The 21,819-nt window shown below is 61.6% G+C and overlaps 2 protein-coding genes across 2 annotated transcripts in view; one reads left to right on the forward strand and one right to left on the reverse strand.

The window, feature by feature from the left end:
* The window catches only part of HAUS7 (HAUS augmin like complex subunit 7), a 50,723-nt gene extending 47,794 nt beyond the window's left edge, over positions 1-2,929 (reverse strand). The window contains exon 1 of the mRNA XM_063634375.1: positions 2,809-2,929. Within this exon, the coding sequence (XP_063490445.1) occupies positions 2,809-2,823 (15 nt within the window). The 5' untranslated portion in view covers positions 2,824-2,929. The remainder of the gene's footprint in view (positions 1-2,808) is intronic.
* BGN (biglycan) lies at positions 2,392-16,756 on the forward strand. The gene is made up of 8 exons (XM_055267756.2): positions 2,392-2,560; positions 11,893-12,141; positions 12,470-12,582; positions 13,093-13,306; positions 13,729-13,839; positions 14,026-14,119; positions 14,243-14,381; positions 15,444-16,756. The coding sequence occupies exons 2-8, from the start codon at positions 11,904-11,906 to the stop codon at positions 15,639-15,641; spliced, it is 1,107 nt and encodes a 368-aa protein (XP_055123731.1). The 5' UTR covers positions 2,392-2,560; positions 11,893-11,903; the 3' UTR covers positions 15,642-16,756.
* Positions 16,757-21,819: the final 5,063 nt, after the last annotated feature.

Consider the following 21,819-nt stretch of genomic DNA (forward strand, 5'->3'; position numbering starts at 1 on the left):
CAGGTAAGAGCTGCAAGGTGCATGCATAATGTGTCTCCCCCAAGCAGGGTGTCGCCTCATCGCCACTTCCAAGCCCCCTCCAGGAACATGCCTGGCTGAGACCTGAGGGTGAGGTCGGTGCAAGGCCAGACTGCAGCGTCACCTGGCTCCCCTGTGTCTCCCCACACCCCCCCACCCCGGCCCCGCACGTGTGCCCTTCCTTCCACCGGCAACTTCCCTCTTCCCTACTGGTCTGCTCCAGCTCACCTCCTCCAGGTAGCCCTCCTGAGCCTCTGGCACTGCGCATGGCCCTGTGCCCCCACGGTATTCAGAGCTGTTTCACCCCCACTGGGACTCCTGGAGGCTGAGGCCCTGAGTGACAGCTCCTGGGTTCTCAGTCCCCAAGCAGTGCAGCAAGGTACTGGGTACCAGCACCTTGGGCAACAGGCGTGCCTTGAGTGGGTTTCTCCTTTTTTCTGAAACGGCTTTACTGAGAGTGACTGTGCTTCCCACACGATTTGCGCATTGAGCATGTACAAGGCGAGGGCTTTTATTTGGTGTATTCACAGAACTGTGCAACCATCATTCAGTCGATTGTAGAACATTTTCATCACCTCAAAAAGAAAACCCATACCTTTAGCTACCACCCCCCTAGCACCCACTGCCCACGAATCCGCTTTCTGTCCCCACCGGGGAGCCTATTGTGGACATTTCAAGTGAATGGAACCAGAGGCCCTGCGGCCTTTTGCGACTGGCTGCTGTCACTGAGCGGAATGTTTCCCAATGCTTCTCTCTCCACCCAGACTGCTAGTCAGGCTTCGCTGCCTGTCCCAGTCTCTACCGACATATTTCTCCATGAATGAGTTGGCAGTGGGGGAGGGAAAGAGGGTGGGACAAAGATGAGACCAGGCCGCCATGAGTCGGACGCTGAGGCTGGGCAAAAGGTAAAACACACAAACCGGCCGAAAGACAAGCCACCCCCTTTGTCTGGAAAGGGCACATGTGGTCTCCAATCTCCTCATTCCAACCACGAAATCAAGAGAGAACCAAGGTTACCAGCCTGGCCCCTGGTTTCCCACGTCTCTCTTCTCCCTGGCCCAGTCTAGAAGCTTCTTGCAGGCAGGTACCACAGTTTGGTCAAAGTGCCATGTGTCCCAGGTCCTGGTCAGGCCCTGAGCTGCCACTGGTGAACAGGAAGGGGGTCTGTGCCCTGCCATGCCCCCAGGTAGAGCTCTCCTGGGAGCATCCTCCCTGGCCTGGGACCTCCCAGACCCCACCCCCCGGCTGAGTGATGGCACTGCCAGCGGGCGAAGACCTTCAGCCCTCGACATTGTCCTCTCTCCATTGGATGCCGCTTCTCTCTAGCCACCCGTCTCTCCCTCTCTGCCCCTTCGAGCTTTTTCTCTCAATATGCAATTTTCTCTTTTGGTCTTCCACACTCCTGGCCCCCAATTCTATTGCAGATCTGTTTCTCGCTCCATCTAAACCCTTACCGCTGTGTCTCAGGAGCTGCTTTTGCTGAGGGAAGAAGGGGACACTACGGGACAGGGGGGCAGTGTCGTACTAAGGACCTGGGCTCTAGACACTGGAGTAACTGGACTCATTTGGGCCCTCAGGAAGTGGCCGAGGCTTGGTGGGGTAACCCGGTTAGCCCCCGTAAGTGACCAGCACAGGGTTGAGCCCAGAGGAAGTGGCCACCCACAGAGTGGTTCTCATGTCCGAGGGGACCTGCAGGGGTTGAGCAAGAAGACTGACTCGCTGGATCCTTCGTCTCTGAATCAGCTCAGGGCAGGCAAGCGGGGGAGCCCCCGCCCCGTCCTGCCACCACCAGACGGATCGGGCCCTCTTTTTAAGGGAAGAAAGGCTGGAGTGGAAGGGCGGGTACAGGGCACCAGGAGCCTACATGAAGTCCTTCCAGAAATCCACAACAGCTACCTCTCTGATCCTGGAGAAACCACCTCCTTGCTTAGGCCCAAGCAGGTTCCCGGCAGGCTCAGGACCAAATTCCAGGGGCCACTCACGGGCCTAGCAGCCCAAGGCCGCCTCCCCCGCATCTTTCTTCCATCTCTCTTTCCTCTGCCTGGCGAGATGCCAGCCAGCACCTCAGTGTTCCCATCTGGGCAGTGGAAAGTTCGACTCTCTGGGTCCTTGTTTGAGTGAGTGCAAGTGTGTCCGTTCCTTTGCTGTCTGCCCCAGGCCGGGGAGGGAGGGTGGGGAGGTGGTGGGGGCGAGGGGGCGGGGGCTCAGCTAGTCCAGCCGTCTACAAGAAAATTGCTCCCTTTGAAGCTGCCAGGGGGGCCGGGAAGCCTGCCCCCTCCTGCCCGCCCGCCCTCTCCGCCCCACCAGCCCCCTCCCTCCTTTCCTCCCTCCCCGCCCTCTCCCCGCCGTCCCCTCCCCGTCGGCCCGCCTGCCCAGCCTTTAGCCTCCCTCCCGCCGCCTCTGTCTCCCTCTCTCCACAAACTGCCCAGGAGTGAGTAGCTGCTTTCAGTCCGCCGGACAGACCGGACAGATAGACGCGCGGACGGCCCACCACCCCAGCCCGCCAACTAGCCAGCCTGCGCCTGGCGCCTCCCCTCTCCAGGTAGGGCTGGCTTCAAGCTGCCTCCTCAGCAACCCAGAGATGCCTCTGGCCCTGCTGCCTCCGCTGTCCCAAGCCCTGGTCCTGCTGTCCCCAGTGCCCCGAGGGTGTCCACAGATTTCCCCAGTGCTCTCTGGAGGCTGCTGATCCACGCCCCTTCATCGCCACCCTGCGGTCCCCTTGGTCCCTGTCAGGCTTCTGCCTCGTCTCGCACCTTTCCCTCACCCCTTCCTCTCCCTCTCCCTTCTGACCTTGCTCTGCTTCATCCAGCTCTTGTCTCTCTGCCTCCCACTCGGGGTCCGTCTTCTTGGCTGCCACCCTAGAGCGTGGCTGGGTGACTGGCACCCCAGCTTTGCCAACGGCCCTGTTTCATCATTGCAAGTCCCAGGCGCATGCTCCACTCCCTCAGCCTCGCTCTGCCCAGGCGCCTCCTTGCTTCAGGGCTTGGCGCCTGGCCCGGGTTGGGTCGGCTCAGGGAGGACCGCCCAGTGCCCACCGAGCTCAGCACCCAGGAGCAGTCCTCCGCTGCACTGCCCGAGGCCAGTCCTTGGCATGGGCTGAAAGACTGTTTCCCAGGCACGCCCCAGGCACCCTGCCTAGATATTCCTCACTCGCTCACCCCCAGGTTAACGCTCTGCCTCTACGTCCTCTGTGAGAAGTCTGGGTCCTGGGAGCCCTCGGTGGCTCAGCCCTGCCTGTTTCCAGGACCCCCTTGGACTGGGACTCAGAATGGATGGGGAGGGGAAGGAGAGAAAATCAGGCAACTGTGCCATGTTCCCCAGGGCGGACCTGGCTTGGGGTCCCAGAGGGGCCTGCCAAGGGACCCAGGAGAGGGAGCAAGAGAGTGCCCTGGAAGGCCCAGGGAGGGGAGCGCCCCCTCACTGCTCCATGGGTGGGGCTGGGTGCCTGAGCTCCTGCTGAGCAGAGCAGGGGGCCCAGGGATCTGCAGGGCACAGGGCACATCAGTCTCCAGTGGTCTGTCTTGGTAGGCAGGCCTCTCTCCTGCTGTCCTGGCTGCCAGACTGCTCAGGTCCCATCCTCAGGGCCTCCTGTTTCTGTGCCCTCGCCCCTCCCTGGCCTGCCAGCTCTCTGCCCTATAGCAACTAACTGGAACTGAGACAAGCTGGAGATGCTCAGCCCCCCTGCCCCCGTGCCAGAAAGGCTCCCGGGGACCAGCACCCGGGGGTGCGGGTGAGCACCTCCTGGTGACACCCAGTCGCCGGTGCCAGCCGCACCCCAGCAGAGCTGGTGTATGAGCATGCGTGTCTTGGTGCAGAGCGTGCCCATGTATGGCCACTGTGGGCCAGTATGGTGAGCCTTTGAGAGCAAGCCCATGTGGGTATATTGAAAGGAAGATGCAGGGCTGCCTCCAAGCCACCAGGGCTGGGCGGTGGGAGCAGGTTGTGAGCCAGGGAGCAGAGAGGGCTCCCATGGCAAGCTGGCCAGCTGTGGGTGGCAGCCCTGGCCTCCCTGGCCCACCTTCAAGCCCCAAGGACCCAGGTGGCAGTGGGCATTAACCCTACCAATGCATAGATGGGGAGTCTGGGAAAGGAAGGAGGGTGTTTCCAAGGCAAGAATGAGTTTCCTGTCTTTAGCAACATTCCAGAGTCACTCAAACAAAGCTATAGCGTGTCCCTTCCAGTGACAGCGCCAAGTCCCCAGAGGAAGGGTTTGTAATGAGTTCACACTTGACAGTTAGCACTCAGAGCCTTCAGCAAGGGCTTCTGAGTCCTTGCCACCCTGTATAGAGGTGGGATGGGGACCTCCCCCCTGCCGCCTCCAGTGCTTCCCGGGCCCACCCCCATCCCCACCCCCACCCCCACCCCCACCCCCACCCCCCACCATCTCCAGCCTGCCGGGGAGTCACATATCCTCGGCCCACAGAATCCCCAGCACACGCCCCACCCACAGGCCTAGCCACAGCCCTGGGGTCCCTGGCACCCCACCTGCCAGGGCCCTTCCCCTGCCTTGCTCACTCCCCAACACCCCTGATGGTTGGAAAGGTCTTCCCATGCCCACCACGACCCCCTCCCACTCATCTGTGGGCGGGAGAGCTTGGTCCCTGCCCCACGTGGCCCCACCAGCATCCAGGCCCATCACCGAGCCCCCTACAGGCCTGGGAACCCCACTGCTGGGTGGGGGCACACCAGCTGGGGGTCTTGCTCACACCGAGGGGCTGGGGGTGGTGGTGGCTTTCCCAGGGCACCCTGCCTTGGGCTGCAGGCCGCTGGGTGGGCACCGGCTCCCTCGGAAGGCAGCCCAACCCGGGATCCTGCCCGCCCTGGCCCCCACCCTGCCGGCCGGGGCCTGGGGCGATCAGTGCCCCAGCTCCTGTCCTCTTCTGCTCAGATGCTGGGCTGGGAGACCTGGGGCCACAGCTCGGCCACTCAGAGCCCTTTCTGCAAGTCTTAGAGGGAGCAGTTGGGGGGTGTGTGCAGAGGCGCTGCCCTGTGGGGAGGGCGCATGGCTCAGTCCTCCGGGCCCGAGGCCCGCCTAGCCTAAGTGGCCTCCAGGACTCATGGCCAGGCCCTTCTCCAGCCTTCCAGAAAGAACCAGCTTCCCAGGGTTCCCTGGGGAAGGCCTGGGGCCACCTCCTCTGGAGGGGTGGGGCCTGTGCTTCATTCCTCCTTCCCCAGGTCCCCTTCCAGGCCAGAAGGTCCCCTCCCCGACCTAGAGCCCACAGCCAGAAGCCCCTTCTGGGACTCTAGTCTCCTGGGAACCGCCCCAGCTGCCCCCTCCGCCGTTTGCCTTCTTCCCCCGCCCCGTCATGGCTCTAGGTCAGAGCAGCCTCTGGGGTGGCTGTGGAGGGGCCACCAGCCCTGGCACTTCCGAGGACTGCAGAACCCTCCCACTCCCAGCTTCCCGCCTGCGCAGCTCTGATCCCAGCCAGCCCGAGGGGCAGGGTCAGGTCCCGGCTCCCTGGCAGGCCTGGTGAAGGTGCTGCCCATTCCCATGGGGCTCACCTCTGAGGCTTAGGGGCCTGGGGCCCTAGCCAGCCTTCCTGCATGGAACTCTCCCGGTCTACTGCATCTTAAGCCTGAGCTCCACTTAAACACTGGCCTGAGATGAGCTGGAGGACCAGGGGCCCAGCGGACTCTGTGGGTCTCTTGAACTTGCCTCTGCTGGGCATCCCAGCCCTGTTTGGTCCCTGAGGTGTTCAGATGGGCCAAGGGGAGCATAGTGGGCAGACTCCTGGGTGGCCACAATATTAGAAGGCAGCCCTGTACCTGGCGGCAGGGGAAGCCTGGGAAGCCAGTGTGACTTCTATCCTCTGGAAGTCTGAGTCCCTGCTTGGCCTTGACTGCCATCCCATGGTTCTTGGAGGCTGCCCTCATGCGGAGAGACGCACAGCCATGGGAGCCCAGCAGTCCCAGGAGCCTGAAGCTAAGCAGGCTGTGGGCCGCCCTGGCTGGCTGGAGGAGGCTAATCCCAGCGCAGCCCGAGCCCCTGGCAGAGAGCGGGTTGTGGCAGGGAGGGGCTGCAGGAAACCCTCCCCTCCCCTCCGGGCCTTGGTGGGCCTGTACCAGGGAGGGAGGGAGGCAGGGCCCTAGGCTCTGGGGGACAGGCCGGGAACATCTTCCCTGGGGCCCTGAAGTGCTCGCCTGGGGAGACGATGGCTTTTCCAGGAGACTCTCTGCAGACAGAGGCACAGGTGAGAGGCTGGGCGGGGGCTGCCCTGCTGGCTGTGTGGGGGCTGAGGAGGGGCTTGTGGATCTGTGGGCCACAGGGAGGCTACTGATGGTGGCATCCAGAGAGAAGGGCCATGCTTCCAGGGGAGCCCCCGCACAGCCCCGAGAGTGTGAGGCGTGTCAGCTTTGGGGCCTGTGGTACCGTCTGCAGTGGGAGAGGGTGGGTCCAGACATGTGGGCAAGGACACAGACGGACAGACAGACAGTGTGTGCAGTCCCAGCTCTGCTGTTTCCTCACCGTGTGGCCTTGGGCAAGAGTTTGGGGCCAACTCCCTGAGCCTCAATTTACCCCCTCATCAAGTCCTAAGAGCATGGCTTCCTTCTCATAGTCAACGGGGGACGGCAGGGGGCTAAGTCAAGAAATCACATGAGTCCCCTGCTCTGCCTCTGAGAGGTGACAGCATCCTCCCTTTTCCTTGGAGACTCTAGCAGGAGGCCCCGGATCTCTTCGGGGAGTGGGAGGGGGCAGCAGTAGTCCGTGTGCAGAGGACCAGGAGCGCACAGTGGGAAGGGCTGAGTCCTGCACTCCGCCAACTGTGGAGACAGGCTGGACCTTGACATGGGCACCACAGGCTGCAAAGGCCTGGCACAGAGAGGTGGGAGGTGGCTGGGCGCATCAAGGCGGAACTCCACCCTTGTGGCCACCCTGCCAGAAAACCTCTGGAAAGGATTTGAGCAGCAGATGAGCCGGGGTTTCCCAGCCCCTCCACGCGTGGCTGCAAGGGGAGCAGACGCCCGAGCGTGGCTGCCTGAAGGGCGTGCTGGGGCAGTGGCAGGGGCTTGGAATGTGGCTGGGTCCACCCTTCCCCACTCCAGCCCCCAGCCGCTCAGGCAGCCACTCCCACAGATGAACGCACACACCAGGCTTTGGCAAGGCCATGGAGGGTACACATCCCCTCTCTGGTTGATGCCCAAGTACAGGCTGGAGCCATTGGCGGGGAGGGACTGGTGAACTGGGGCCTGGGAGAGTGGCAGGGGGCAGGCTGGGTGTCAGCCGGGGCACAAGCACCAGGCTGCTGGTTGAAACTGGGCCCAAAAGGCTTTGGCGGCCAGAGGGGAGGGGAGGAAGGACACAGTCCCAGGCACCCCGCCGGGCTGCGTGGAAGGTGGCACGTGTGTCAGAGTTCAGGTCGGGTTGCTCAGGGGGGCAGACGCCCAGGGCTGAGGCTGCGGAGACAGCATCCGGCGTCTGCCACTTGGCAGCTGTGAGCCACACCATCTGCAGGCGAACTCCCAGGGCCCGCCAGACCTCAAGCCCTGCTCCCGCCGCCCTTGGCCTGCCCTGAATGCCTGGCACGGACCCTCCATGTTCTCAGAGGCTGCCAACGCATCTTGTTTGGCTGTGACCTCGAGCAATCCAGTGCAGAGGACTGCGCTAGCTTTCAGAGGGGCAGACAAGGAGGGCCCTATTGGGGTGGGGGCGGAGGCTCCAGGAAGCCCAGCCTCCTCCCTCACTCCCACCTGCGGTCGCCGAAACTGGGGCTTATGCCATTGCTGCTCCTGTCCTTTGCTCTAAAGAGATGGCATCCAGGGAGCTCAGGGCACACTTTGGTGGGGCTTGAAACCCTCCCTGAAGTCCCTGAGGACACACCCAGGGAGGCCAATGAAGGGAAACTGAGGCCCAGAGGCCTCAGTTGTGGCGGTGGAGAGTTGAGGACTGGAGGGACTTGCTGTGGATCTCACAGGGTCTGACTAGGGGGTATTCCTGCCTCCTAGGCTGGGGTCCCCGCCTGCCTTATCTCTGTGTGGATGTATGTGTGTATATGTGTATGTATACATATGTATATGTGAATGTGTATGCATGTGTGTATAGATGTGTGCATGTATGTGTGTGCATACGTGTATGTGTGTATACGTGTGTATGTGTGCAGGTATGTATGTGTGTGTGCACGTGTGCATGTATGCATGTGCGTACATGTGTATAAGTGTGTATGTGTGCGTGTGTGCATGTGTGTGTACGTGAGCATGTATGTGTATAGATGTATGCATGAGTGTGTGTGTGCATCTGTGTATATATGTGTGTATATGTGTATCATGTGCATGTGAATGTGTATATACATGGGTGTGCGTGTGTGTGTATAGGTGTGTGCATGTATATGTGTGTGGATGTGTGCATGTATGTGGATGTGTGTGGATGTGTGTACATGTGTGTTTTATATAGGTGTGTGCATGTGTGTGTGCACATGTGTGTATGTATATGAGTGTGTATGTGTATGTGTGCACCTGTGTGTGTGTTTGTGTGTGTACGTGTGTGTGTGCATGTTCTGGCAGGATGGAGGGGCTCGGTGTGAGGTGATGGGGAGAAGTCAGGGGCCAGGTTTTGGGAGGACAGCTGAGCCTATACTGCCAGGACCTCCCAAACTGCCACCCCCAGTCTCAGGCATTCAGGCTGTCACAGGCCCAGAGACGCGGCTGGAGCCCCTGTGGCTGAGGAGCACAGCTGAGAGCTCAGGCAGGGCCTGGAGGCGCCAAAGCTGAGTTCCAAGTCAGGCTGAGTGACTTGGGAGAAACCAGAGCCTGTCTCTCGGCCTTAGCTTTTGTGTCCGTAAAATGAGGATACTCATCATGCCAGCTCCAGGGGATCCTTCCCCCCAGGCTTCCCTGGCTCCCTCTGACTTCATGGGCCCCTTGCTGCCTCCTGTGGGCTCAGACACGGAGCCTGCCCCTTCCTCGGGAGAGGTCTCAGTTTTGTGCCAGTTCTTTGAGGGGAAATGAGGGATGTGCCGGGAAGCCTGCCCGGCCCCCACCCCTCCAGCCTGCCCACTGTTTGGGCACAGCCATGAGCCATGGAAAACCAGCCAAACCTTGTCCTACTGCCTCTGTCACGGGGCCTGGGTGTATGGGCCTCCCAGCCCTCAGCCTCCCTCCCCGCTCCGAGAGAACCTCTTCCCCTCGCCCCTTTCTCAGTCTCTTGGAGACCCCCCAGACATCCCACCGTATCAGGCAGCCTGCCTCCAGAGCCCTCGTTGCCCCACAGCTTGTCTCGGGAACCCACCTGAGACCCCGATGGCCAGTCTTGCCGTGACTGGCCTGCCCTGCGCCTGTGCCCCCTGCCCTGGTGGAGGGCCCGATTCCCTAACAGGAGTGCCTGCAGGGAAGTCCCAGCTCCTGGGGAGACCCCTGGCCCCGGGGCAGGAGTCCCTGTAGAGTCCTCCTCCAGGCCAATGCATGGGTCCTGGGGGGCTCCAAGCTGGCCATGGTCAGATGGTCCTCTGTCCCCTCAGCCTTCCCCAGCCCCTCCCCACAGCCTCCCCTCGGCCCAGCCGGACCACCCCAACCCCACCTGTCCAGGGCTCTGGTGGGGTGTTCCAGCCCTGACTCACTCTCCCTGGGAGGTAGCGGCTTTGGCAGGGGCGTCGGCAAGGAGGGGCAGGGCAGTCTCCTCCCTCCCCCACTCCATCTTGCTCTCCTGCTTCCATCCTGCCCTTCCTGTTCTCTCCTACTGCTTCTCCTCCTCCTCCTCCTTCTGCCCCCGGGTGTCCAGTGGCACTGGGAGAGGGTCCTACAGTGGCAGCAGGCATCGGAGGCCCTGCCCTGCCCCGGAGGAAGGGAAACACCATCCAGGTAGGTGAGTGTTGAGCCTTCTCCCTACTTGGGGGCCAAGACCCTCCGGGGGGTTCCCCTAGGTCCTGCTGGGCCGGCCTGGTGCTGGCAGGCCCTGGGCTGCAATTGTGGGCTCTCAAGGCTCAAAAGAATGAGGGAGGCTCGGTGCTGCCCCAGCAGGGGCCTCCTGGTGACCCCGGGGGTCAGCATGAAGTCCAGCTCCACATGAGGGGGCAGCTGAGCTAAGCCTTGGGCTCCGACTCCCGCTTTGCGGTGTGGCCCAGGGCCTGTGGGCTCAGGAGGGCTCTGGGGCCGGCTGCGGAAAGGCCACTCCACAGGCCTGGCAGCCACTATAGCCACAGCCTCACCACAGGCCCCCCTGTCCACAGGTGTGGGAGGGGGCATAGGTGGCTTCTAGGGGGGATGCCAATGCAGGGGGGACCTGTGCCAGCAGATGCTCCCTGGAGCGCTGTATGGGGGCGACAGGACAGGCCTCCATCCCAACCCTCCCCTGGGCTTGATGGAACTGGAGGCACAGTGCTTGTGCTCAGACCCAACCTGGCCCCGAAGTGGCCTCAGGCCCCCGGCCCACTGGTAGCAAGGACTCCAAGGCGGCAGCCCCCGGCAGCCAGCCCAGCCCCCAGGGCAAAGGGGGAAGCAACAGGCAGGGCGGAGCTGCTCATAGGGTGCTGGCCTAGGGGGCAGAGCCCCCACCTCCCCACGGCCTCCTTAGACCCCTGCAACCGGCAGCTAGGCTTAGGGGGCTCACTCGCTCTGCTGGAGCCCCGGACAGCCCCTCCCCAGCTAGTACTGGCCCTAAGTGAGGGTGTCATGAGCGTGCGACTGCTTCAGGTCTGCCAGAGGCCCCTGCTGCCCAGCTGGGCTCCCCGTCTCCAGATGCACCGAGGGCCACCCCAGGCTGGGTGGCGAGCAGGGCAGGCATGTTTATTCCCACTTAGCAGATGGGGAAGGTGAGGCTGGGGTGAGACCTGGGCCTTTGCTGAGGAGTCAGGGTGGATGGAGTGGTAGGAGAGGCAGGGTTCCAGCCTCTTCCTGTAGGGCACGTTCCCGGCTGCCTCTGGACGGGAGGCCGTGTCTGATGAGGAGGAAGGAGGCAAGCAGAGGTGGGTGCTGGGGGCAGGCTCGGGCAGGGCTGCTTCCCCTCCACTCCCACCCTCTGCCTGGGCCTGGGGGGACTCAGGCAAGCCTGACCCTGCCCTACCACCCTGGCGGCAGCCTGCTCCCCCGGGGGGCCTCTCTGGGCTGCCGAGGCTGTGGGCAGGGAGGAAGGGTGGGAGCAGATCTGGGAGCTCCAGGGCTGTTTGGGCCAAGGCGGTGTGGGCGGGGGGCTGGGGCGGGTGGTCCAGAGGCGGAAGCCAAGGCCCGCGGCAGTGTTGGGGGCGCCGTGGCCTCCACCTCTGGGGCCTCCACACAGTGCTGTCTCAGCCAACTTTGCCCGTGGCCTCAAAGGACACTCCCTCTTTCTCCACCCTGCCTCCCTACCTTGGCCTTAGAGGGTCTGTGAGAAACGTGGGCAGGGTGGAAGGGGGGCTCAGGAGGTAGGAAGCAACTCAGAGTTGCCAAACTCAACTAACTTCATCCACGCTGCCCTGAGCCCAGAACTCAAAGGAAGGATTGGCCCGGGTAGGAGACCACAGTGATGTCCCCAAAAGTGAATTCTTCAAAGTGCTTGAGGGCCAATGGCTAGGATTCCTCCTCCACCTCCTCCACGCAGCCTCATGGATGCCCCCACCCTAAAGCAGGCTTCTGGCAGACTCAGAGGCGTGGGGGCCTGCAGACTTGCCAATGAGGAGACATTTCATCGCCTGATTAAGCCAAGTCCTGTCCGGGATGGGGAGGGGCGCAGTGGAAGGGGTGAAGGGAATGGAGTGGAAGGGGCACCCTCCTTGCCAGCAGCATCCACTCCCTTTCTGCCTGGAGCCCTCTGCCCACACTCCGCCCTCTCCGCCTCCCGCTCCAGGGTCTGGCCGTCCCTGGTGAGGTATGGGAACGCAGTGCCACCACACACACGGAGCACCAGCCCCTGGCATGGAGAAGATGGGTGGGTGCTGGTGCTGACGATCCCCCCGCCTCTTCCCCCAGGCCCATCCGCCATGTGGCCCCTGTGGCTCCTCGTGTCTCTGCTGGCCCTGAGCCAGGCCCTGCCCTTTGAGCAGAAAGGCTTCTGGGACTTCACCCTGGACGATGGGCCATTCATGATGAACGATGAGGAAGCTTCGGGCGCTGACACCTCGGGCGTCCTGGACCCGGACTCTGTCACACCCACCTACAGCGCCATGTGTCCTTTCGGCTGCCACTGCCACCTGCGGGTGGTTCAGTGCTCCGACCTGGGTTTGTCCCTGAGTGATGGGGAGCGGGGTGTACAGGGAGGCACAGGCGCAGCCTGAGAGCCTTTTCTGAAGGAGGCACATGCCGGTCCTGTGGGATGGTGGCGAGCATGATGTGAGCATAGGAGGGGTCCAGCCGTCTGGCTGTGAGCTGTGCAGTTTGTGCCCACTTGTGGTGGCATCCCCGTGTGCCCGTCGGTGTCCCTGTGTGTGTGTCCCCGGTCCTCCCTACCAGTGGGGCTGGTCGGCTGGATGGCTCCAGGTTCATGCTGGTGATGGTGGTGGGGCCCTAGGTCTCAAGTTCATGCTGGTGATGGGGGTGGGGCCCCTAGGTCTGAAGTCTGTGCCCAGAGAGATCTCCCCTGACACCACGCTGCTGGACCTGCAGAACAACGACATCTCCGAGCTCCGCAAGGATGACTTCAAGGGTCTCCAGCACCTCTACGTAAGGAGCTGGGAGGAACCAGCAGGCCTACAGCAGAGGGCAGGGGTCTGGGTGGGTGCATGTGCATGGACATGTGGGGTATGAGAGGGGTTCGGGGACCCGTGGGCTTCAGGGTGAGGCCTGGAGCCAGCCGTGATGGGAGCTCCCGGGCTTGCGGCTCACTCATGTGGGTTTGAGCAACCGCAGCTGCAGCACCGGATCACTCAGCTCGGCTCCCTTCGTGGCTGAAAACGTTTCATCACAGCCATTCCTCCCAGCACCAGAGGAGAACGGATTTCATTGTAGCCAGTGTGCGTGTGAGGAAACTGAGGCTTGGAGCAGCAAGGCAGTGGTGGCACTGCTGGGGCTCAGGACCGGGCCGGGGTGCTGCCTCCTGCCCTGCACTCTGCTCACAAGCACGGACTGACCTCCTCAAGGCCCAGTGGGCTGGGGAGGCACGGGAAGGCCGGAGAGAGGGGCGGGTGGGGCGGGGAGTCCGTGCCTTCACCTCCTCCGCCTGCCCTGCTTCAGGCCCTCGTCCTAGTGAACAACAAGATCTCCAAGATCCACGAGAAGGCCTTCAGCCCACTGCGGAAGCTGCAGAAGCTCTACATCTCCAAGAACCACCTGGTGGAGATCCCGCCCAACCTACCCAGCTCCCTGGTGGAGCTCCGCATCCACGACAACCGCATCCGCAAGGTGCCCAAGGGCGTGTTCAGTGGGCTCCGGAACATGAACTGCATCGGTGAGCTGAGGGCCTCCCAGAACATTCCAGAGCCTTGTCTCGAGGCACGGGGAAGGGAGACCAAGGGATACCTTTAGACGCTCAGTTCAGGAAGGAGTATGCTGAGAACAGTCAAAAGAAAATCCATGGGTTTCTTGGCAAATCCTCCACGCAGGCGATCACCATGGCTAAAGAGGAGACTGGGCCAGAGGGGCCGGGTGGCTTCCGGGAGCCCCGTCTTCATCTCTGGCACTCCTCCCTTTCCTCTTGCTCCCCCTGGAGCTAGCAGTCCTGGGGCTAGCAGTCCTGAACAGCTAGGAGTTTGCAATTAGCCCGGTAAATTAGCAGAACTGCTTTTAGGAGATGGGAGCTCCCGGAAGTGACAGGACCCGGGGCTGTGCAGGGACCACCAGGCTCCCGGGCTAATGGGGTCTCTCCCCTAGAGATGGGCGGGAACCCACTGGAGAACAGTGGCTTTGAACCTGGAGCCTTTGATGGCCTGAAGCTCAACTACCTGCGCATCTCAGAGGCCAAGCTGACTGGCATCCCCAAAGGTAGGAAGCCCACTCTTCCCGCACGCCTGCCTCACCCCCAACAGCACAGATGGCCAGGGTGGGGGCTCTGGATAGGCCCGATCGACTCGGGGAAAGGCTCCACAGTCCCCTCCCGCCACCTGGGGCAGAGCTAGGGCTCCTGCCCTCAGCACCTGCATTCTCCCCCATGCCCTCTTCTCCTGGCAGACCTCCCTGAGACCCTGAATGAACTCCACCTGGACCACAACAAAATCCAGGCCATCGAACTGGAGGACCTGCTCCGCTACTCCAAGCTGTACAGGTGAGGCCAGCAGGGCACCGCCCAACGGTGATGCCAGAGTCCCTCAGTGCTGTGTGGCCCCTCGCGCCCAGCTCCCCATCCTTCTCTCCAGCCTTTGAGTCCGTGTCATTCTCCCGCTCACAGGCTGGGCCTAGGCCACAACCAGATTCGGATGATCGAGAACGGGAGCCTGAGCTTCCTGCCCACCCTCCGGGAGCTCCACTTGGACAACAACAAGCTGGCCAGGGTGCCCTCGGGGCTCCCAGACCTCAAGCTCCTCCAGGTGAGAGCTGGCCGTGCACAGCCAGGTTCCCTAAGGCCGGGCTGCGGGAGGCGTGCGTGTCCCCAGGCAGTCCCTCAGCCCCCTGGCCCTCCTTCCCGACCGACCGGCTCTGGGCATCTGCAAGGGAGCAGTCCTGATGCTCCCAGCTGGTGCAGAGGAGGCAGGGAGCAGGCGCTCCATGGTGGATACCGAGCAAGGCAGCCTGGTAGATCTTGGACCTGAGGGTCTCCAGGTGGGTCGGACACCAGAAAGATGTGGCAGGGTCCAGGGAGTCGAGAAACTGTGGGCGTGGGAGTGCACAGATCTGTGCCAAGGCAGTGGCAGCCCAGGGCAGGAAGTAGGCTGAAGAGGGGGAGCAGGGTCTTGCCTGGGATTCTATCGGGAGCTTCCATCCCTGGCCTAGCCCCCAGCCAGCTGAGTGATCTTGGTCTTGCCCAGCCCTGCTCCATCCACAAGGGTTTGGAGCACCCCCATCCGCACCAGCTGCCAGCCAGCACCGCACAGGCCATGCCCATGCTGGGCCGAGTGCGCCTTCTGGTGGCCATTGTCGTGTTCACCAGCACTGGGCTCCCAGCCCAACCCAGCAGGCGCCTTGCCTGCCCACCTCTGCTCCTCCCGGAGACAGCAAGACGGTGGCTCCAGAGAGTGGGAGGGGCCGCTAGAGGGCGAGCTCCTCTGCTGACCAGAAGAAAGAGGAGGGCATCCCAAGGGCTCTTTCTCCTCTCATGCCCCATGGAGTGTGAGGGTGCTCCCCCGAGGGTCAGGCCACCTTTCCTTCACCCCACACCACCAAACACATCACTACCCCAGCCCCGTCCCCACATGTCCTCAACCTGACCCACCTGAGACCCTCATCCTGGTCCCTGGTCACATCCGGTGCCTTAATCCTGGCTGACGCCCACACAAAGAACACGCCCATGCCTTGGTTTGCTCCTCCCAACAACGGGGAGCCTCTGGTGTGGCCCTTGAAGTAGGGTGCAGAGGCAACAGCAAAATGCCTCCTGGAGGCAGCGGGCTTGGCGTGGAGGGAGGGAGGACGTGACCCGGCCTCTCTGCCCTCAGGTGGTCTATCTGCACTCCAACAACATCACCAAAGTGGGTGTCAACGACTTCTGTCCCATGGGCTTCGGGGTGAAGCGGGCCTACTACAACGGCATCAGCCTCTTCAACAACCCCGTGCCCTACTGGGAGGTGCAGCCGGCCACTTTCCGCTGCGTCACTGACCGCCTGGCCATCCAGTTTGGCAACTACAAAAAGTAGAGGCAGCTGCAGCCACCGCGGGGCCTCGGTGAGGGTCTCTGGGGAACACAGCCAGACATCCTGATGGGGAGGCAGAGCCAGGAAGCTAAGCCAGGGCCCAGCTGCGTCCAGCCCAGCCCCCCACCTCGGGTCCCTGACCCAGCTCGCTGCCCCATCACGGCCTCTCCCTGGCTCCCAAGGGTGCAGGTGGGCGCAAGGCCCGGCCCCCATCATATGTTCCCTCAGCCTCAGAGCTGCCCCTGCTCTCCCACCACAGCCACCCAGAGGCACCCCATGAAGCTTTTTTCTCATTCACTCCCAAACCCAAGCGTCCAAGGCTCCAGTCCTAGGAGAACAGTCCCTGGGTCAGCAGCCAGGAGGCGGCCCATAAGAATAGGGACAGTGGGCTCTGCCAGGGCTGCTGCACCTGTCCAGAAACACATGTTCTGTTCCTCCTCCTCATGCATTTCCGGCCTTTCAACCCTCCCCCACTCTGCGGCTCCCCTCAGCCCCCTTGCAAGTTCATGGCCTGTCCCTCCCAGCCCCCTGCTCCACTGGCCCTTCGACCAGTCCTCCCTTCTGTTCTCTCTGTCCCCTTCCTTCCTCTCTCTCTCTCTCTCTCTCTCTCTGTGTGCGTGTCTTGTGCTTCCTCAGATCTTTCTTGCTTCTGAGCTTGGTGGCCTGTCTCCTCCATCTCTCCGAACCTGGCTTCGCCTGTCCCTTTCACTCCACACCCTCTGGCCTTCCGCCTTGAGCTGGGTCTGCTTTCTGTCTGTCCGGCCTGCACCCAGCCCCTGCCCACAAAACCCCAGGGACAGCGGTCTCCCCAGCCTGCCCTGCTCAGGCCTTGCCCCCAAACCTGTACAGTCCTAGAGGAGGTTGGGAGGTGGAGGCCCAGCATCCCACGCAGATGACACCATTAAGGGGGGAGCCCTAGGCCTGTCAGGCCCTGGCCCTTCTGCCCCAAAGAGAGGAGAGGCCCCACATCCCGCCAGAGTCCCAGACATCGGTTTTCATAGAACCCCCTCACCCCCACTGGTGGCTAGGTCTCCCCTTATCCTTCTGGTCCAGCGCAAGGAGGGGCTGCTTCTGAGGTCGGTGGCTGGCTTTCCATTAAAGAAACACTGTGCAACGTGGCTCCGTGCACTGCTCCTGTGGTGGCCTGGCCTCTCCGTGCCCCTCCTGGCCCTTGGGCTCCTTGCCCTCAGAAGAGGGGCCCCGTCCCCCTCAGGTCTGGGCTAGCCTGTTTCCCCTCCCTTCTAGACACTTCCGTGGCCCCAGCTGTCCTGAGACGGGGCTCCAGAACCCAACCAGGCCTGAATGACACCTTCCCTCTCAGCGTGGAGTGTTTGCCAAGAGCACGCCGACTGCAGGGCACCAGGCTAGAGCCTGGAAATCTAAGCGGGGCCCGGCCTGCCCAGCTCCACGGAGTCTAGGGTTCACAACGAGGCACCGCCAAAACCCAGGGAGTGACACAGGAGGGAAGGGGCCCCATAGAGCCAGGGCAGGGTGCTGTGTGCACCCGCTTGTGCTGGCCTGGCCTTGGCTCCCCAGCCAGCGCCCTGGCAGGTCACAGTGTGTGCGGGGAGAGCTGAGCCTGGGCTGCAAGGCATTGGCATCGGCTGCACACTCACACACCCACAGCATCCAGAGAGAGGATCCAGGTCAGGGCCGGGAAAGCCTGCATGCTGGGGACACAGGTCGTCCCGGAAAGGACAGCTTGGAGGGGGACAGTCCCCAGAGCAACGCTACCGCCTGTGGCTTTCCTTCGGCCCTGCAGGAAGAGCCTCAGAGCAGGTGGCGGGACCTGGGGCTTCCCTGGGCAGCCCCAGGCTCCCAACAGAAATAGAGTGGGCAGGGCCCACGTGAGTGGCAGCCTGGCACTGCGTGTTGGCTCCTCACACATAACTGCGTCTTTACGCCTGGACTGGCACTGGCGCACTGGCGTCCCCAGGTTTCTCCTTTCTGGGATAGGAGGTGCCACGCAGTGTGGTGGCCCAGTGATAGAATGTCACCATCAGCATCATAGCACTATTCTGGACCATATGCTCCACGGCCCGGCAATGTCTGCTGAGCTGGGCAGGCGTGGTGCAAGGGAACTGGGCAGGGGCCAGGAGTCAAGGCTTCGGGCAAGTCCCCTCGCTGGCTGGGAGGAGGGGCAGCCAGCGCCATGGCCTGGCAGAGATGGAAAGATGGGGCTTCCGCCCATTCATCTGCGAGTGGGTCTTGGGGCACTGGCTCTGTGTTCAGTGGGTCCAACACAGCCCCCGTGAATCTGTCCACTCTGCCTGCCTCCCTCCCATCCTTCCTGTGCCTCCTTTCCTCTCTGTCTCCCTCTCATTTCATGCATCTTCATCACACCCGTCCCAGCTCAGGGATGCAGTGTGGGTGGGGGACAAGCTAGTGTGATATGGGTGGTCAGTGCAGAGGAAGGCATCCTGCAGGCTGCGTGTTTAGCCCACACAGCAGGGGGTGCCCTGCAGGCAGCACACACTCTGCCTGGACTGGAGTGCCAAGCCCCCCAGGCAGGAGCCCAGAGCTGCACAGGGTCACAGCCTGCAAGGGCTTCTGGGTTCATGGTGGAAGGTGAGCTCCATCCTCAAAGCAGTTGGTCCTGACCACAGTGTGAAGATGAATCATGTAGCCTCACTCTACCGCCAAGTGTGGTAAAAACTATTAGATAATACTAGCCAAGGTGAGACTGATTTGGGCTTAAAAAAGAAAATGGCTAGGCTTGGTGGCTCACGGCTGTCATCTCAGCACTTTGGGAGGCCAAGGCAGGAAGATTGCTTGAGGCCAGGAGTCCAAGACCAGCCTGGGCAACATAGTGAGACCCCATCTCTAAAAAAGAAAAAACTAAAAAATTAGCTAGGCATTGTGGCACACGCTGGTGGCCCCAGCTACTCAGGAGGCTGAGGCTGGAAGATCACTTGTGCCGGCGAGGTTCTCCCTGCAAGCTGCCAATCCCCCACATTTACTTGCAAGTGGCTTGGAAAGTAGGACTGTGCTCAGGGCCCCAGCTGTGGCACAGGAAGGCCTAGGGTGGACAACGGGTGGGCTGCGAGTTCCAGCTGATCTTTGCTTGAGTAGGATTCCCTGAACTGGGGGACAGATTGGGTGTAGTGTGAGAACGGGGTTGGTTGTGATGCTCTGTGGCCTGGAGAGGGGAAGGGGACCCTGAGGACCACCACCTGACGACCAGGAGCATCCTGAAGGTGTTGGAAGGCAGCAGGTGTGGGCTTACACACGTACACACACGCACAAACACACACACACAAACACACGTGCACACGCACACAAATGCGTACACAAACACACACGCACACATGCACACTTGAACACACAAACACAAGCACACAGAAACACAAACATGTGCCGCACAAACACATGTGCACACAAACACACACAGCAATGAAGGTCACAAAGCCGCTTCCTTGGGGAGTGGCTGTGGAGGGCACAGGGCCGCGGTGGGGCCGTTTTCCAGCATTTGCTGCAGGTCAGGTGCCTTCTGGGCGCAGCAGGGCCCAGCGGGAGCCTAAGCCGAATCCACTGCTAGGGTTTAGACTAGTCCGGACTTGTCAAAGGGGCAGCGAGCCAGACCTTGGCAGGCTGGGCCCACGATGCGGGCAGGACCCCTGAGGGGCACGACCCCTCCTTGGAGGGCTGCAGGGGCAGGTGGCAGGCCTGGGAGCCAAATCAGAGGGGCTGGCCTGAGGACTTGGCAGTGGCCTGGTCTCCAGGCTCTGCTCCCACAGGCTCCAGCTCTAGTCTCAGGAGGCAGGGACCACAGGAAGAGGCCAAGCCCCTGCCTGCCACTCTGGACAGGCAGGGCAGGGCACCATCGCCAGCAGAGAGACCTTGTCTCCCTCAGCTTCTGGGAGGGCACAGCCTCTCTGGCGCCCTGGAGAACCCTGGGCAGCCTGGGTGCTGAAGGGCCCTGATGCCTGCTGCACAGGGGCAGCCAGGGCCCAGGCAGGAGTGCCCAGGGGACTGTGCTGGAGCTGCACTGGCAGGAGTCATGCCCAAAGAGACATCTCTGTCTCTCTCTCACACACACACACACACACACACACAGACATACTCTCACACTCACACTCACACACACAAACACACTCACACTTGCACTCACACACACACTCCCACTCACACACACTCACATACTCACACACACAATCACACACAAACACACACTCACATACTCACACACACAATCACACACACACTCACACTTGCACTCACACACACACTCCCACTCACACACACTCACACTCACACACACTCACACACACACTCACACACAAACACACACTCACACACACTCACACTTGCACTCACACACACACTCCCACTCACACACACTCACACTCACACACACACACTCACACTTGCACTCACACACACTCCCACTCACACACACTCACTCACACACACACACATACTCTCACACACAAACACACACTCACACACTTACACACTTGCTCTCGCACACTCACACCCCCCACACACTCTCCCACACTCACACTCACTCCCACATGTGCTCACACACACCCACACCCACTCACACACTCACACACACTCTCACACTCACACACACTCACACCCCCACACACTCACTCACACACACACACACACACTCTGCATCGCCAGCCAGAGCTTTCTGGAACCACTAGGCGTGGATGTACTCAAACCAAGCAGCCTAAGAAGCCTGAGTTGTGCTGTGGGCAGAGGTCTGCCAACTGGAGCCCCTTGGTGGCCCAGCTGGGGCTTGGATGAGTGGCCTGAGGCCACTGTCATGGATAACCACAAACCGGGTGGCTCGCCACAGAGGACATGGACCCTCTCCCAGTCTTGGAGGCCAGAAGTCCAAAATCCAGGTGTCTCAGCGCCACACTCCCCCCAAGAAGCTCTAGGGAAGGCTTCTTCCTGCCTCTCCCAGCTCCGGAAGGCTCCAGGCGTCCTGGGCTTGTGGCCACCTCACTCCACTTTGCCTCTGCAATCACATGGCTTCTTGTGTGGGGGGGGGTTCATGTGTGTGTGTATATGTGCAATGTGTGTGTATGTGTTTCTGAGTGTATGTGTGTGTGCGTGTGCATATGCATGTGCATATGTGTGTGCATGTGTGTGTATATGTGTGTGCATGTGTATGAGCATGTTTGTGTGTATGTATGTGTGGGTGACTGTGTGTATGTGTGGTGTGTCTGCATGTGTGTGTATGTGTGCAATGTGTGTGTATGTGTTTCTGTGAGTGTGTGTATGAGTGTGTCTTGTGTGTGCATGTGTATGACTGTGTGCATATGTGAATATGTGTCTGTGTGTGACTGTGTGTGTATGTGTATGTGGGGGGTGTGCATATGTGTGTGTGTGTGTTTCTGTGTGTGTATGTGTCTCTGTGCATGGATGTGAGTGTGAGCGTGTGTGTGTGTAATCTCCCCCTTATAAGGACACTTGTCACTGCATGCACGGCCTGCCTGGATAACCCAGGATAACCCCACATCTCAAGATTCTTCACTTGATCACATCCGCAAAGACCCTATTTCCAAATAAGGTTGCGTTCCGGTTCCGGGGGTTGGGACATGGACACATCTGTGGGGACATTTTTAGCCTGCCCCTGGGCTGCAAGTGGACATGAGCTTGGCCCCTGAGGCCTTGGGGAAGGGGCTGGGACCTCAGCCAGGGAGACAGTGGGCATGAGAAGATGGGATGGGGGGCCCAGGCCCAGCCAAAGGGGCCCTCACTTCAGAGCTGGCCAAGGAGTTCTGTCCCAACAGTGGCAGGAGAGACCTGGGCAAGGAGGAGGCACGGCCCAGAGGCCGGGACAGGAGGGACCTGGGCAAGGAGGAGGCACGGCCCAGAGCCGGGACAGGAGGGGCCTGGTGACCTGGTAGGGGCCAAGGAGCCAGGAGAGAAAGCAGTTGTGGGAGGGGAGCGGGGACTGCAGGGGCTGGAGGCAGAGGGGTGAGAGTGGGGATGAGGCGGCCAGGCGGGGCGGTGGGCAGCCGCTGAGAGCGGGGTGCTCTCTGTGGCTTTTGTTTCCCAGGCAGTCTTCAGCAATGTGGGAGAGTGGGGTGGGGACGGAGGCCTGGCGAGCCCTAAGGAGGCAGGTCCAGGGCATGGTGGGACAGGCTGGCTTGGGACCTGGGAGGGAGCTGGGAAGCAGAGTGGTCTGGGCCTCCCTGGGTTTGGCTCCCTAAGTACTCCC

The sequence above is a fragment of the Symphalangus syndactylus genome, chromosome X, assembly GCF_028878055.3.
Source record: "Symphalangus syndactylus isolate Jambi chromosome X, NHGRI_mSymSyn1-v2.1_pri, whole genome shotgun sequence".
Classification (NCBI taxonomy): Eukaryota; Metazoa; Chordata; class Mammalia; order Primates; family Hylobatidae; genus Symphalangus; species Symphalangus syndactylus.